General features: G+C 36.0%; 2 protein-coding genes across 3 annotated transcripts in view; one reads left to right on the forward strand and one right to left on the reverse strand.

Moving 5' to 3' along the window:
• Positions 1-15,372, forward strand: part of LOC129750807 (alpha-tocopherol transfer protein) — a 29,449-nt gene extending 14,077 nt beyond the window's left edge. For both annotated transcript variants that reach the window (XM_055745888.1, XM_055745887.1), the window contains exons 3-8: positions 13,872-14,031; positions 14,155-14,236; positions 14,296-14,475; positions 14,544-14,654; positions 14,745-14,878; positions 15,180-15,372. In XM_055745888.1, coding sequence (XP_055601863.1) covers positions 13,872-14,031; positions 14,155-14,236; positions 14,296-14,475; positions 14,544-14,654; positions 14,745-14,878; positions 15,180-15,282 — 770 coding nt within the window. In that variant the 3' untranslated portion in view covers positions 15,283-15,372. The remainder of the gene's footprint in view (positions 1-13,871; positions 14,032-14,154; positions 14,237-14,295; positions 14,476-14,543; positions 14,655-14,744; positions 14,879-15,179) is intronic.
• A 251-nt stretch (positions 15,373-15,623) lies between these two features.
• LOC129752912 (aldehyde dehydrogenase, mitochondrial-like) overlaps positions 15,624-16,038 on the reverse strand; it is a 5,827-nt gene continuing 5,412 nt past the window's right edge. The window contains exon 2 of the mRNA XM_055748701.1: positions 15,624-15,929. Within this exon, the coding sequence (XP_055604676.1) occupies positions 15,624-15,929 (306 nt within the window). The remainder of the gene's footprint in view (positions 15,930-16,038) is intronic.

Here is a 16,038-nt window from a genome sequence, read left to right on the forward strand (position 1 = left end):
CGTTGAAGGATGTTCATCTAAAGAAGTCCGACGTCGTATTCTGTTGAAAGACCTACCTTTCGACGAAATTGATGCACTAGGTATCGCCCAGGAAAGTGTGGAACACCAAATGGAAGCAATCTCGGCACCAACTGGAAATATCAACCGTATTGGACAGTCTTTGCGTCAAAGAAGAGACAATCATGCTTATCCCAGGAAAAGTTTCTCAGAACGAGCAGGTTTCCAAAGACCAAATTTGGATTCCTCCAGAAAGGTCGCATTCGAAAAGACGTGCTTCAATTGTGGTGGGCCAGGACATTTTCCCTCCTCCAGGATCTGTCCCGCTAGGGGAAAAGTGTGTCCGTATTGTAAGATTTACGGTCACGTGGAGGAGAAATGCCGCAAGAAGAAAAATGACCAAGGCTCCGGAAATCAGTCTGGAAAGAATCTCAACAATATTCAACTGATTGCAAATGCTGTTCCCTTGGATCCTCCCAAGAACGAGGCCGTCGAAGAGAATAGCCAGGCGAAGGTGTATTACGCCTTTTATTCCGGGAATGAGTCAAACGTTATCGCGTGTTTGGTTGGAGGTGTCAAAGTCGAATTACTTGTCGATTCCGGCGCTGACGCCAATTTGATTACTGGCAAAATGTGGTCCAAATTGAAACAGGACGGCATACAAATCATTTCTTCTACCAAAGGCTGCTCACGAATTTTAAAGGCATACGGAAGCGATGAACCTTTACCTATTTTGGGATCGTTTGTGGCAGACATTGAAGTTGGTAAGAGAAAGATTAGAAGCGAGTTTTTAGTCGTCGAGAATGGCCAAAAGTGTCTGCTAGGGGATAAATCAGCCAAAGCCCTTGGGGTGTTGAAGGTCGGGTTTAATGTTAATACTGTACAAGGATCTCAACCATTCGCAAAGATTAAAGGAATACAGGCAACAATTCGTATGGACCCTAACATAACACCAGTGTTCCAGCCCATGAGAAGAATTCCGTTGCCGTTGGAAGAGTCGGTTCATCGTAAATTAGATGAGATGATGAAACGCGATATAATCGAAATCAAAACTGGACCAACCAGCTGGGTTTCACCTCTAGTAATTGTAGGTAAAGCAGATGGTCAGCTTCGACTATGCTTGGACCTACGTCGCGTAAACGAAGCTGTACAACGCGAACATCACCCTATGCCACTTGTGGATGACTACCTAGCACGCCTGGGAAAAGGGCGTATTTTGAGCAAGCTGGACATTCGAGATGCCTTTCTCCAAATTGAGCTTGCCGAAGATTCAAGAGATGTGACAACGTTTATCACTAACCAGGGCTTGTATCGTTTTAAACGCCTCCCGTTCGGACTTGTCACGGCACCGGAACTTTTTCAAAAGGCGATGGATCAGATCTTAACCGGATGTGTCGGGGCATTCTGGTATCTGGACGATGTCATCGTAGAAGGGAAGAACTTGCAGGAACACGATGAACGTCTTGATGAGGTAAAATGAATATTTAATCTTACAGTTACAGTGACTTTGTATTTAAAGAGAGAAAAATAAATAAAATGAATTCATTATCTAAAGTTGATCATTTGTTTTATAGATCATTTCTCGGTTCAAAAAGCAAGGAGTGGAACTCAATTGGGAAAAGTGCCTGCTGCGGGTTACGGAACTTGATTTCTTGGGGCACAAGATTTCACCGCTTGGAATAAGGCCGAGTGATACGAAAATTCAAGCATTACTTTCCTTTCGTGAACCACAAAAATGAGGCAGAAACTCGCAGCTTCTTAGGTTTAGCTAATTATATGAACAAATTCATACCTGGTTTGTCAACAATCGATGAACCATTGCGCAACCTCTTGAAAAAAGATGTGGTTTTCACTTGGGAAGAAGCTCATAGACAAGCATTTCATAAGATCAAAACTTGCATGACCAACGTTTGTACGCTAGGGTTTTATCGAATTCAAGATCGAACTGCCCTTATGGCTGATGCGAGTCCAAGTGGTCTTGGTGCAATGTTGATCCAATACAACAACGACAACGAACACCGAGTCATTAGTTTCGCCTCATAGTCACTGACGGAAACAGAAAGAAGATACTGTCAGACAGAGAAGGAGGCATTAGCGATAGTGTGGAGCGTCGAACGCTTCCAGTACTACCTACTTGGGAAAAAGTTCGAAATTTTGTCAGACTGCAAAGCGTTAGAATTTCTGTTCACTCCACGTTCAAAGCCCTGTGCACGCATCGAACGTTGGGTGTTACGCCTACAAACCTTCGACTATCAGGTAAGGCACATTGCTGGGGTAGACAACATAGCGGACGCTTTGTCACGTCTTTCAGTTCTCGATGCTAAACCATTTGATAGCTCTGAGGAATTGTTCATTCACATGGTAGCAAACACAACGGTCCAGTCGATGGCTTTGTCATGGGAAGATATACGTATAGCATCACAGAACGACTCTGAAATCACCAACATCATACAATGTTTAATCGATAATTCAATTGATAAGATTCCCTTGGAGTATAAAATTCTCTTTCAAGAGCTATGTCATGTTGATGGAGTTCTATTACGTGGTGACAGAATTATCATACCACAGACACTAAGAGACAAGGTCATGACTACAGGGCATGAAGGGCACCCAGGAATTTCCATGATGAAACAATTTATGAGATCTTATGTCTGGTGGCCAAAAATGGACATGGCTATCGAGAAATATGTGCGGAACTGCAGAGGGTGCACACTTGTTTCGGCACCAGATGCCCCAGAGCCCATGCAACGAAGCCAGCTTCCGTCATTTCCATGGCAAATTGTTGCCCTTGATTTCCTTGGGCCTTTACCAGAGGGACAACACCTTTTGGTTGTTATTGATTGTTATTCCCGATTCATGGAAATTTGTGAAATGGAGTCTACAACAGCTGTAGACGTCTCGCGTGAACTAGCCGTTATGTTCAGCAGATATGGTGTTCCTCATGCCATCAAAGCAGACAATGCACCTCAGTTGAGTGGGCAGTGCGGAGATTTTAAAGAATTTTGTAAAACACATGGTGTTCAAATCTGGAATACAATTCCATACTGGCCGCAATCCAACGGAGAAGTCGAGAGGCAAAACCGTTCAATATTAAAACGTCTCAAGATATCCCAAGAACTTGGCAAAGACTGGAGAGCTGAGTTGCGAAAATACTTGCTTACCTATCATGCAACTCGTCACTCTACTACTGGAAAATCACCAGGGGAGCTGATGTTCGGTCGAAGAATGAATACTACGCTTCCAACGATTTCAATTTTTTCTGAAGATGAAGCGGTACGTGAACAGGATGCGGTAGTAAAACAAAAAGGCAAAGAATATGCTGATCACAAGAGGAGAGCCAAGGACAGTGGCATTGAAGTTAATGATCATGTGCCTGTAAAACGGATGAGGAAGAATAACAAATTACAAACTGAGTTTGCAAATGAAGAGTTTATCGTTCGCGACAAAGTTGGGACCGACACCCTCATTGAATCCACCGTTACAGGAAAGAGATACTCTCGAAGCTCTGCACATTTGAAAAAGCTCAACATTGAGAAACCGGATAGTGAAACACAGAATCCCGAAACATTGGTTCCGGTAGAGTCGTCAACAAGTCTACCATCGGTTAATGTTGATCAGTCTGAGAAGGATACTAAAGTTGAAGATGAGATAACCACTAACGAAGAGCTTAAGGAAGTAAAGAAAAGAACAAGAGTGCCACCAACAAAGTTTAAAGACTATGTATCGTTTGAATAAACTTTTGAAGGTTAGCTTTCATACCTAATCAACCGATTCGTAAACTATTTCTTACCTGAATACCTAATCATAAAAACTCATTATCAATCGTTGTTTTATTTAACTTAAGGAGGGGTTGTAGTATCGCCAATAACTCTGGGAATTGTCTTGACTAATTAATTATAGTTACGTTATTTATGACCGTCGTACGGTTACGTACTTCACGAACACTCCTGTAGAAATGACATCCGACGCAAGAGAGAGAGGATGAAACATTCGGCATTCTAGTGACAGACGCGAAGAGAGTAGCACGTTACTACAGAAGGGCTCAAGGGGGCGGTGAGGTTGTAATTCATATTTTCACAAATCACGAGAACACATAGATTTGAAAAACAATGAGCAAGTTTGACGCAAAAAATGAAATTACGTTACATCACTAGACATCAGGTTGAAGACTAAAATATTTGTAATATCACAGAGCAGCAAACCAATTTTTGTTCCAGTTTCTCAATAATTATTTTTAAATGTAACTAAAACATTTTTTTAGATTGTCACTGATTTTGTATACGCTCTACATGTTTATAATGTTTTGTAAGATTATTTTGGGTTAAACTAAAACAAGAAAAATTTTAGATCAAAATGCTTGATAATTTTTAAATTGTATTGTCTCAGAAAATCTGCTAAACAGAAAATACCTTCGAAAAAATTTGTATAAAAAGGCGTCATATGTGATTTAGTGTGATTTTCTTGAAAGAATATATGTAAGAATAATTTTAGATAAGAGAAATTTTATTTTATGTTCTTATTTGTTCATCTCTATTTCAACCAATGTAAAAATCAATTGTGCTATTTGCCATGGATAAACTTTTAATCCATTCGGTTATCACTAACTTTACCTGGATTCAGTTATTAGAATCTAATTTAAACTTTAAGACCCGTGAATGCTGCATAACTTAGAACAGGACTCAAATTTAGATATCAAGAAGTAATACTATTCTTACCTTATTTTACGGGCCTGACAGTATTTAATTTGTATTCAATAATGCAATTTAGTCTTCAACACTAATGTAAATTAATCTTGAATTGGAAATTGTGTTAAGCAAAATTAAAGATGTATGATTTGATATTAAAACAAACTAATTAATCAGTTTAAGTAAGTGTCCAGGAAATTTTACATAGAATTAATTGTTTACTGAGGGTTGAAGCATTATGAGGCCCTTGGGGCCAAAAAGGTATAAGTTCATAAAAGCTAATTCGAGAAAACATGCTTTCAAGTTGTTATGTTTGGTCATTTTCCATATATTTTTCAAAAATTACGCATTTTTCTTTCGAACAAAATATTATGTAAATAAAATTCTAAACATCTGAAAAATCGTGAAATATATTTTGAAATATAAAGAATCGTTTGACATTATTCAATCAAAATCGACCATTTTTACACTTATAACACCTTATAATGTCCCCTTCCCCTTTGGCTTTAAGGGCCTCATATAGATTTGATTTGATTTGAAATTTGTTTATTTGGAAGAGTGCCGTGCGCTATCCCGATTAGGCATCAAGGTTGCCAAAAAAAAAAATCTGTGTTTTTGAGGAAAAAAATTCTGAGTTTCTGTGATTTTAACCAAAAATTCTGAGATGGTTTTCTGTGATACTTTTTCATTAAATTTCATTGAAAATTCATGATCAATTGAATTTATTTCACATTTAAGTTGGGTAAAATGAATTAAAATTACCAATCTTGAAATTCTTTTTTTTACTCAAAGTAAAAAATCTAAATCATATGATGGCCAAAAAAATCATTATTTTGAAAATCCATTTAAAATTCAAAAATTTTGTGAAATCTGTGAATTTTTCAAAATTCTGTGTTCTGTGACACAGATTCTGTGATGAAAATTTGTTCAAAATTTTGTGAAATTACAGATTTTTCTGTGATTTCGGTAGCCTTGTTAGGCAACCACATATAAATTTTAATGATTTTTAAGTTAAGCCTTCCAACAACATCAAGCCAAAAGCTAATGGTTTTTCAACGATCCAGATTTTCTTTTTTTTTTCAATAGATTTTCTGAAAATTTGCTCATGGGGGTGTTGAGCTCGAAAATTTTACAAAAGGGGCGGTGAGTGAAAAAAGTTTGAAAACCACTGTTCTAGAGTGACCAATATTGTTGATATTCAACAAATCATAATATTACAAATTACTTAATTGACAGAAATCAGAAAAACGACAGAAATAACGGAAATGACAAAAATAATAACACAAATTATAAAAAAATTACAAAAATTGGATAAGTATAAAAAATTACAAAAAACGATAAAAATTATAAGAACGACAAAACGAAGAAAATAACAAAAAATACAAAACCGACAAAAATACAAAATGACATAAACAACAAAAAGGAAAGAAAATTCAAAAATCACGAAGGGGTAACAAAGATAAAGATTTCGTTTTTATAAGAACGGTATAAAGTCTCAGAAAGTCGATTGGTCTGATTTTTTTGTTTAAAATACATTTTATTTATTAGATTTTAAAGTAAAGTCATTTGGCATCAACATTACAACATTGAGCGCTTTTAGGCACCTAGATTATGTTCGAAATAAGCCAATAACCAAAAGACAGTTTATCAAATTGGATGTTTTCCCATACATACATCCATGACCACCTAGGTGCTTTTCTAAGGATGAATAACATGATAGTGTTAAAATCCCAAATAAACAAACAAACCTAGATGCTTTATAACTCTGAAAAAAAAATCCATCTTGTCAGGGTTTCCATGGTTCATTTGTTTTGCAAAAAAAGTTCAATGCTTTCAGAATCATATTCAAATGCTCATCATACATATGTATATACACGCAGCCGCACCAGAAAACTCGTTTCTTTTTTATGGAGATTATGCTAAAAATATAGCGAGCGCATCTGAAGTTTCATTTTCAAGATCAAGGTCTGACGTGGTTGAAAAAAATCAAGGTTCCGGTGCCAGAATTCAACCCATTGACTTGCAGATTTATGAAAAAAATTAAAACAGTAGGAATAAGGGAGACTCATACTTGTGGTTTTTGAAAACGATAAAATTTCCTGTGTATGTATCGTCTTTTTTTATTTAATTAAATTTGTTGAATAGAAACGGCTCATGATGATTTTGATAAGATTAAAGATAAGTTTTCGACTTAACAGTAAAAAGACAATTCACCGCGAAAAATAAATCTGGATCTTAATTCTGAAATCTGAGTCTGAAATCTGAATCTAAAATCTAAATCTGAAATTTGAATCTGAAATCTGAAATTAAAAACTGAATCTGAATCTGAATCTGAAATATGAATCTGAAATCTGAATCAGAAATCTGAATATGTACTCATCGCCTACCTATTGTGTGGTGGTAACTACAATTCTATATGTATCTACCACTGCAAGGTAGTAAGGCCCGTGAGGAACAACGAGATGAAATGTGACGAAAAGTTTTTCAAATTTAAATTACCATTTTGCTCATTTTCAACATCTTTCATGTTATTCTAATCTTCTATCTGTCTATGATCTTTCAATTCTTAAGTATTTTTTCTCAAAGAATACAACATTCCACCGATAATAGCGGATTAAATAATTTCATCTATCTATATATATAAAAATGAATTTCTGTCTGTATGTCTGTCTGTCTGTCTGTCTGTCTGTCTGTCTGTTCCCTATAGACTCGAAAACTACTGAACCGATTTACGTGAAACTTGGCAGGTGGGGGTATTGGAGGCCGGGGAAGGTTCCTATTGTGGTTTGAGACCCCTCCCTCTAATATGAAGGGGGGAGGGGGCCTTTCATATAAAAGTAATAAGTCTTCATAACTCGAGAACTGATCAAGCAAATCAAGTAAAACTTGGCATGGAAGGGTATTTGGGTACGAGGAATGTTTCTAAGAATATTTGGTACCCCTCCCTCCTTCCAGTGAGGAGATATGAAGGAGGGAGGGGGTCTACCTTAAAATTTTTAACATAACTGGGGAACTAATCAAGCTAATGGAACCAAATTTGGCATGGGAGGGTAGGGGAATACGAGGAATGGTTCTATGATTATTTCAGACCCCTCCCTCCTTTCAGTGAAGATACAGGAAGGAAGGAGGGGGCTTTCATACCTTTTTAATTGCATAACTTGGAAACTATTCGATCATATGAAACCAAATTTGGCTTGGAAGGTTATTTGGGTACGATAAATAGTTCTTTGAATACCCTTCCCTCCTTCCAGTGAGGAGATAAAAAAGGGGGGGGGGGGGGAGGCTCCATTACAATTTTCAGCATAATTGAATAGCTAATCAAGCAAATGGAACCAAATTTGGTGTGGGAAGGTATTTTATTACGAGAAATGTTTCTATGATATTTTGAGAACCTTCCGTTCTTCAAGTTTTAAAATCTTAAGGGAGGAGGGTGCTTTCATACACTTTTTACATCACTCGGGAACTTACCCAGCAAATCAAAACGAAATTTGGTTTGTAAGGGTATTTGAGCACATGTAAAGCTTCTGTGAATATTTGGTACTACTGCCTTCTTCCAGTTGCGTGAAAGGGAGGAAAGAGGGGGCTCCTTTACAGTTTTTCGCATTACTTTAGCAAATGAAAACAACTTTGGCATGGGAAAGCATTTGGATACGTAAAAATGTAATTAGCTTATTTGAGACTTCTTTCTCCTTCAATCGGGGATACAGTTAGAGAAGACGGGAGCTCATATACGATTATGTTGCATAAACCAAGCACTTATCTAACAAATGGAACCAAATATGACATGGGAACAATCTAACAATCGAGCAAATGGGTCAGAATTAGGCATGAGAATGTATTTGAATACACGAAATGTTTGATCTTGATCCCCTCCTTCCAGGTAGGGAAGGTAGGCAGCAAGAGGGGCTCCGATACAAATTTTATGGCACAACTCGACAACTATTAAAGCAACCGAAACCAAATTTTGCATGGGAGGGTAGTTGAGTACAAGAAATTTTTTTTTCGGTGATTTAGCACCCCTTTCTTCATTCAGTGGAACGATAAAACGGAAAGAGGGTCACTCATTCATTTTTTTTAAATATTTTGATAACTAATCGAGTAAATGGAACCAAATTTGCATGGAAACATATGTGTGAACGGGTAATGTTGTTTCGATGGTTTGAGACTCCCTTCTCCTGCCAGAGGGGAGATATAAAGTGGAGAGAGGGTCACCCATTTTTTTAGTAGCTCGAGAGCTTACCGAGAATGACGCCATATATGACATGAAATCGTATTTGTATATAAGAAGTGTTTTTCTAATGTTATGAGACCCCATTCCTTCTATCAGGGTTAAAGAAATGATGGAGGAGGTCACTCTCACAATTTGTATAATAATTCGAGAACGAATATGTAAAATAAGTGTATAGTGATGTCAGGCATGGAAAAAATCGGATCGAAGTACATTCAATCTGCAATCCGTGGTGAACTCATTCAATTCTAACTGCCAATCGAAACAATCGGGAAAGGAAAAAGTTAACACACCACAATGAACACTAACGATTGCAATCCCGAATCAGCGTTGCCACATTTAAATCTGTATTTTCGAGGCAAAAAATCTTTTTAATCTGTATAAAATCTCAAAAATCTGTATTAAAATCTGTATTCAAAATTTTGATTCCGGATACTAACATTGCACTACTGTGACCTTTTTTATAATGCGTGGCGCACTGATCTAGTTGCCCTCTTCATTATTGCGAACTGCGACATTTGTGCGATCTTTCAAATCAGTGTTAATTCTGTGATTTTGCTACATGCAATCCGCTTTTTGGTTTGTTTGTACAAATAAATGTGTCTGCGAAACATTGCACGAAATCCAAACAAAATACATATCCGCTACCGCTACATGTAAAAAATAAGGTCACGCCAACTTTAAAGTGGATATGTTTCGTAAAATGCAACGATCTTTGTCCATCCGGGGTTTAACAATCAGATGGGAGTTTTAAATTGTGTCAATTGTCTCTGATCAGTTTCTGTATTTAGTTGTAATCGCTGTATACTGCAAGAAAAATATTCACAGCAGCTGAAGTAACTCAATGATATTTAACTAGGTACCATTAAAAGTTACATTTCGTGTAATGTAATGTCTGATCTTGGTATATGATTTTCGGACACAGGTTTGAAAACTGTTTTCTTACCGTTGCATTGATGCAGTTCCGAACTATAATCTGGAAGATTTTTCTCATTTGTGAGCATGGCAATTGATGGCTTGAACGTTGGATCATCAAAGGAGATTATTCTCAATTAACTCAAAGCGTAATAAAAATATCATAGAATTTTTTCATTTGCTGAAAATCTGTATAAAATCTGTATAAATTTCCAATTATCTGTAATCTGTACATACAGATTCTTGGTTTGAAAATTTCAAAAAATCTGTATGCTCACTGAAAAATCTGTATATGTGGTAACGCTGTCCCGAATGAATGAACTTTTAATAAGTTCGGGAGAACGAAACGAAGCCCGAAACATTCGCCGCGTTCAATTGGATCGTTTTTTATTTTCACCACGACGTTCGCAAATGATTGTCGAAACACAATCGCCAAACGATTGTAAGATTGCATTCGCGAATGTTTCCGTAACCGGTAAAGGATTGCGCCATCAGGTGCTTGTTTTTCGGCTAATTTTGTGCGTGTTTTAGCCCCCGCGCTCGCTGATGGTTTGTTTTCTCATGATGTTATTTTAATTTATGTTCGAATAGGAACATTCAACATATAATTAGTAAAAGTGTGGACTTTTGCACATTGCGTAGAAAACTAAACTGACAAAGGGGGGTTTGAAAATAGGAGGCAAGGACGTCGGCCTGGTGTCGATCAAAGCCGTCGATATTGTTTCAGTCGAATAAACGTCGTCTTAGCTGCTGATTTTCCGGTGCGGAATTCGCTTTTATGCCCCAATGGGATACGAACGCGAAACATACGCACGTATTAGGCTTAGCATTTTTATAGTTATTTCAATTAACAATAAAAATTTAAAAAATTTCGAGCCAATACCTCACAATTTTTCATTTCCTTCCGAAAACCAATTCGAACAAAACAAAACGCCTTCAAGTAGGCAAGCACGTAATCGCCCAGATGTAGGCAGATATTTGAGTGCTATGTCGGCTTACAATATTTATGTGTGGGATTTTATAACTTTTATGTGACGCATATAAAAGTAATAATTTTGTATTCTGTATTCTTGCAATCTCAACATAATTAAATGATTATTTAGCAATTTTGGTTAAAAAAATGTCCCAGTAGCCAAAAGCTAAATCCCTAGGCTTCGTAAACAAGAGTGGACATTTTCAAACCCCCCTTTGTCAGTTTAGTTATCTGCGCAATGTGCAAAAGTGCTGAATGTTCTTATTCGAACATAAATTATAATAAAATCATGAGAAAACTAACCGTCAGCGAGCGCGGGGGCTAAAACACGCACAAAATTAGCCGAAAAACAAGCACCTGATGGCATGGCCGTAGGAACGGGGGGGGTTTTGGGGGTTAAACCCCCCCCATGAGGATCCAAAACAGCAACCGAGATATTCTACTCTACACTCAAAATTTTGAATTCAGAACCAAATTATGATAATGGAGTAATTTTAATCAATCCAGACAAAAAACAAAATTTCAAAAACCCATCTCAAGTCCGAAATTCTGCTACACTTTTTCAAAATTTTCTCACTTGGTCATCGAAATTCTGGGCTGAATTTAAAATTTTGAATTAAATTAAACCCATTTCGGAGGTTCTGGTTCCATAATTCCCATAACCCAAATTTTATTCCTATTTTTGTATTTCGGATTCTGTACCCTGTTCAGGATTATTTTCAGTACAAATAATCTTAAGAAATTAGAAATGAAAAGCTGCTTTTAAATCATGGTTCAAACTTGGTTATGCAATTCATATTAAATTTGAATAATGTTTTTCGAGATCACATGTATTTTCAATATTTTGATTAGGGTTATATGAATATAAAAAAAGAAAAAATTTGAAAAGATTCAGATCTTTGTAAATTTATATTTTAATCTTATTCACAATACAGATAAAAAAAGTAATTTAAATAGTGAATTTAAATTAAACCTGAAATGCAGAATTAAGTTAATAGATTCATGAATGAGGGCTCTATAACTCTGCTCTGAAAATTCTGATCTGGAATAGAATTCGAAAATCGTATTTTTTTAACACTTGAGAAATCGTATGGAAATTAGGATACAAATTCAAAGAACAATTTTTTATTTTGCTACACTTCGAAATATAACTCGAATGGACTAAATTTAAGTGTTAAATTTTATTCGACAAAATTGAACACAATATATTCTGTTACATAAAAAAAATTCCAGGGTTTTCTGAGATATTGAATGCCAAATTTCGGTGTTTCACGTCGTAGATTTCTTGGCGCTGCTTAATGTGTTAAAATTGCTTGTCAATTCAATTTCCAGATTGCAATTTTATCAACCAAATTAGTTTGGAAACACAATTTAGCTGAAAACCACAAATAAAAGTTAGAATTTCAGTTTTTTTTATGTTATCCGCAAAAAAAAATTATTAAAAAAAATATCCATAGGCCTTTCATTATGGAGTTGATTCTTTATAAGACATATTTACAGGTAAAGAAAAATTTTCAGCTAAAAATCCTTCACAAATTTCTTTATTTTTCCAGTGCATTGTTTGACATTTTCCACACATTAAGAGCACCAAAATTTGGCATTTTATGTTCCAGAACCCAATAGACAAAATTCTGCTAATTTAATATAGATATATGAGTGGAAGTGTCGTATTTCATTTTGTAGAATGAGGTTTCATTATTAGATTTATTTCATTTTAATTATGCTTTTTAATGGAGCATACAAGCGGCTAGCGAAAACACGAAATGTCTCGTATTTGGTCCGCAATGTAATATCATTGCTGTTTTTTTAAGCCAATTTTTAAACTTAAATCATTAATTTGGTTCAAGTTTGAATCATTAAAATTTGATGAGAAAATCTTATGATTTTTATCTTTTACTTTTTTTTAAATTGATTTATTTTCATCAAGGGCTAAATTTTAAATCAAATTCAAAGATTTTTAACTCCTTAACTCTTAATTTTAGAACCAATTTTCTAAATTTACGATTTAATACGAAAACTTTAAATGTCAAAGTAGTTAAAAATGACTAATCATATTGTAACAATCATAATGTGTTTTAATATTTTTTTGTATTCGTGCATTTTTGGACAAAAAATCATAGCTAAAAATCAGTCATCAAAAGCCCCCCCCATGAGTCGGTTCTTCCTACGGCCCTGCCTGATGGTGTAATCCTTTACCGGTTACAGAAACATTCGCGAATGCAATCGTGCAATCGTTTGGTGATTGTGTTTCAACAATCATTTGCGAATCAATTCACCCAACGAACGTCGTGGTGAAAATAAAAAACGATCCAGTTAACTGCGGCGAACGTTTCGGCCATCGGTTCGTTCACCCGAACGTATTTAAAAGTTCATTCATTCGGATTGCTTATCCGACCAATCAGCGGTCGTCTGTTCACGCTCGCATCGCCGATGCTATCATCGTGAACGGAGCGGTGATTGAGAATCATTAGCGTTCATGCTGGTGAACGAATTTTTCCATCCTTGAGTGATGTTATTTTGTTACAAAAAACTTTTCTAGGATAGTTTGAGACCCGCTCTACAAAGAAAGAGACAGCGAAGATTCCATACATAAAAAAATGGCATAAGCCATTAATTTATGAGGCAAAGAAATCCAGAGTCATAAAAAGATTGAAACAAGGATTCAAAAATAAATGAATTAAGATTAAAGAAAAACGTTGCAATTTTATTTTGAAAAAACATTTTTATGATATTGAAATTGAATTGGGAATTTTGTGCAAATAAATAAAAAATTAAATAACTAGGCACCACAAATTTCAATAACTTTTGGAAGGTGTAGCAAAGCACACCGGGTCAGCTAGTAAAATATATTTACGGTAACTCACTCTTCATTTTAAGAATCTGAAATCTGAATTTGGGTTTTGTTCGATATTTTATAAATTAAAATGAATTCTTATCGTAAAATTTGAATACCAGCTTGAAAAATCAAAATTTAATTTCAGCTATAACTGCTGTTCTTTGTCCAAGTCTTGAGCTGTCCATCGTTTGGATCTAAAGTTAATTCTCTGTTCAATTAAATCCCCTATTATTTCAGATCCCCTACTCCTGAAGCGGTATATTCATTCAACCAAAGGCGATCTAGAGTACGCAAAGAAGATTTTCGTTCTCGGATATACGATTCGACAGAATAATCCCATCATATTCGGTGATCGTGATCCGCAGGAAGAAAAAATCCAGAGAATCCTGAAAGCAATGTAAGCGTTGGAATTTTTGAAATCTATGAACGACAATTGTTAATTTTTAAAAAGGGACTTATCAAAGTCTTATAAGATCATTCGAGATTTATTTAGTTCATTAACTGAAATGCATTTTTACAGTGATATGGTTCCATTGCCATGCATTGAAGGCTGTTCGGATAAATTTGTATTCTATCGTCTGGTGGACTGTGATCCTGATAAGGTTTGTTCCGTTTACTTGAATTATCCTGAATGCAAAATAACGCAAGAACGTTTTTTCAGTTTCATTTCAACGACGTTATTCGAACTTTTTTCGTCATTGCTGACAGCCGCATGATACAACCTGATATTCCCATGACCGACGGAGGAGATATTCCGATTTTCGATATGAATGGATTTACTCTGCGTCACTTGACGAAAGTTATCCTTTCAACTTTACGAGTGTACATGCGATACACACAGGTTGCTTATCCTTCAAAATGTAGCATTTAAACTTAGTTGATCTATCGTTTGTATTTATTTCTTCGCAGGAAGCCCACCCCGTAAGATTGAAGGCCATCCACGTGATCAACTGCACACCATTCTTGGACCGTGTCATGTACATAGTTCGCCCATTTATGAAAAAGCGAGTTTCTGAAATGGTAAGTGCGCAAAGCATGCACTGCGTATTCGGATTGGATTCTAAGCTGCCACCTGTTTTTTCTTTCATCCTACATTTCTAAAAAAAACAGTTGCACTTCCATCTACCAAACTCGGAATCGATCTATGAACATGTGCCAAAGGACATCTTGCCCGATGAGTATGGTGGAAAGCAATCGATCGCTAAGCACAAGGCCGATTGGTTCAAGCGCTTAGAATTGCTAAGGTGAGTGAACTGATACGGAATTCCAGTTTTTCCACTTTTCACAAGGAAAACGTGATCAATGGATGCTCGAAAAGATCGAAGAATCAAATAAGTTTTAATTCCATGTCTCAGAGTGACATTTAGTAACTATAAAATTCTATCATTCTATCAAATGAATTTTGTATCTGATATCAAGAACAGAATTTAGTTTTTGTAATATTCAGCTTAAATATGAATCAAAATAATTTTATTCTTCAACATTCATGTTACTGTCTAAAAACTATCTTCACGTAGACTCAATCTTATTTCACTTTAATTGCAGAGATTACTTTACTGACGACACACGGTGGAAAATAGATGAATCGCGAAAAGCCCCTGTCGTGAACGAATTAGCAGGAACGTTGCGTCAACTAGAAATTGATTGATTCAGTGAACTAGAAATAAATGTCAAATGTGAACTGATTTTATTCCCTTTTGAGCAATGGAGAGCGGTTAAAAAAGTTATATTTCTATTATTTATTGTGTATTTTATTTAAAAATATTCCGAAAAAAATGTGGAAGAGACTGTTTTCAACTAGTGTTTTAAATTAATCTTAATTCTGTACTTTATGGATAATCATTGAGAAAGGTAAATAATTTTGAACACTGAAAAATAATATATGTTATAATGATATTTATTCAGAGCTCGATATGATGCTTACAGCATCTCAACATTTCAAATGTAGACCTTATGGCACTAGAATGCACTTTTAGAGCGACACAATATTTAGGAATTTTTGACCGGGATACGGGTGATGACACTTTTGATTTCGGTATACGCCTGCAAACCATACTCTCCGTTTTCGCGACCGTGTCCGGACATTTTGTATCCACCGAATGGAGCTTGCGCCGCAAGAACATTGTAGGCATTAACCCAAACCGTACCCGCACGTAGACCCTGAACCAGGTAGTTGACCTTGTCTATATCTTTGGAGAAGACAGCGGCTGCCAATCCATAATCCGAGTCATTTGCACGTTCAATGACCTCATCAAGGGATTTGAAACGGATCAACTGTTGGACGGGACCAAAAATCTAAAAAAAAGCGAAATAAAATCAGTTTACCTATGTATGAAATGCGTTTACTGAAGATGACACGTGATCGTCACTTTCATTTGTCCTTTCTATAAGAAGGGATAAACTC

This window comes from Uranotaenia lowii, chromosome 3, assembly GCF_029784155.1.
Source record: "Uranotaenia lowii strain MFRU-FL chromosome 3, ASM2978415v1, whole genome shotgun sequence".
Classification (NCBI taxonomy): domain Eukaryota; kingdom Metazoa; phylum Arthropoda; class Insecta; order Diptera; family Culicidae; genus Uranotaenia; species Uranotaenia lowii.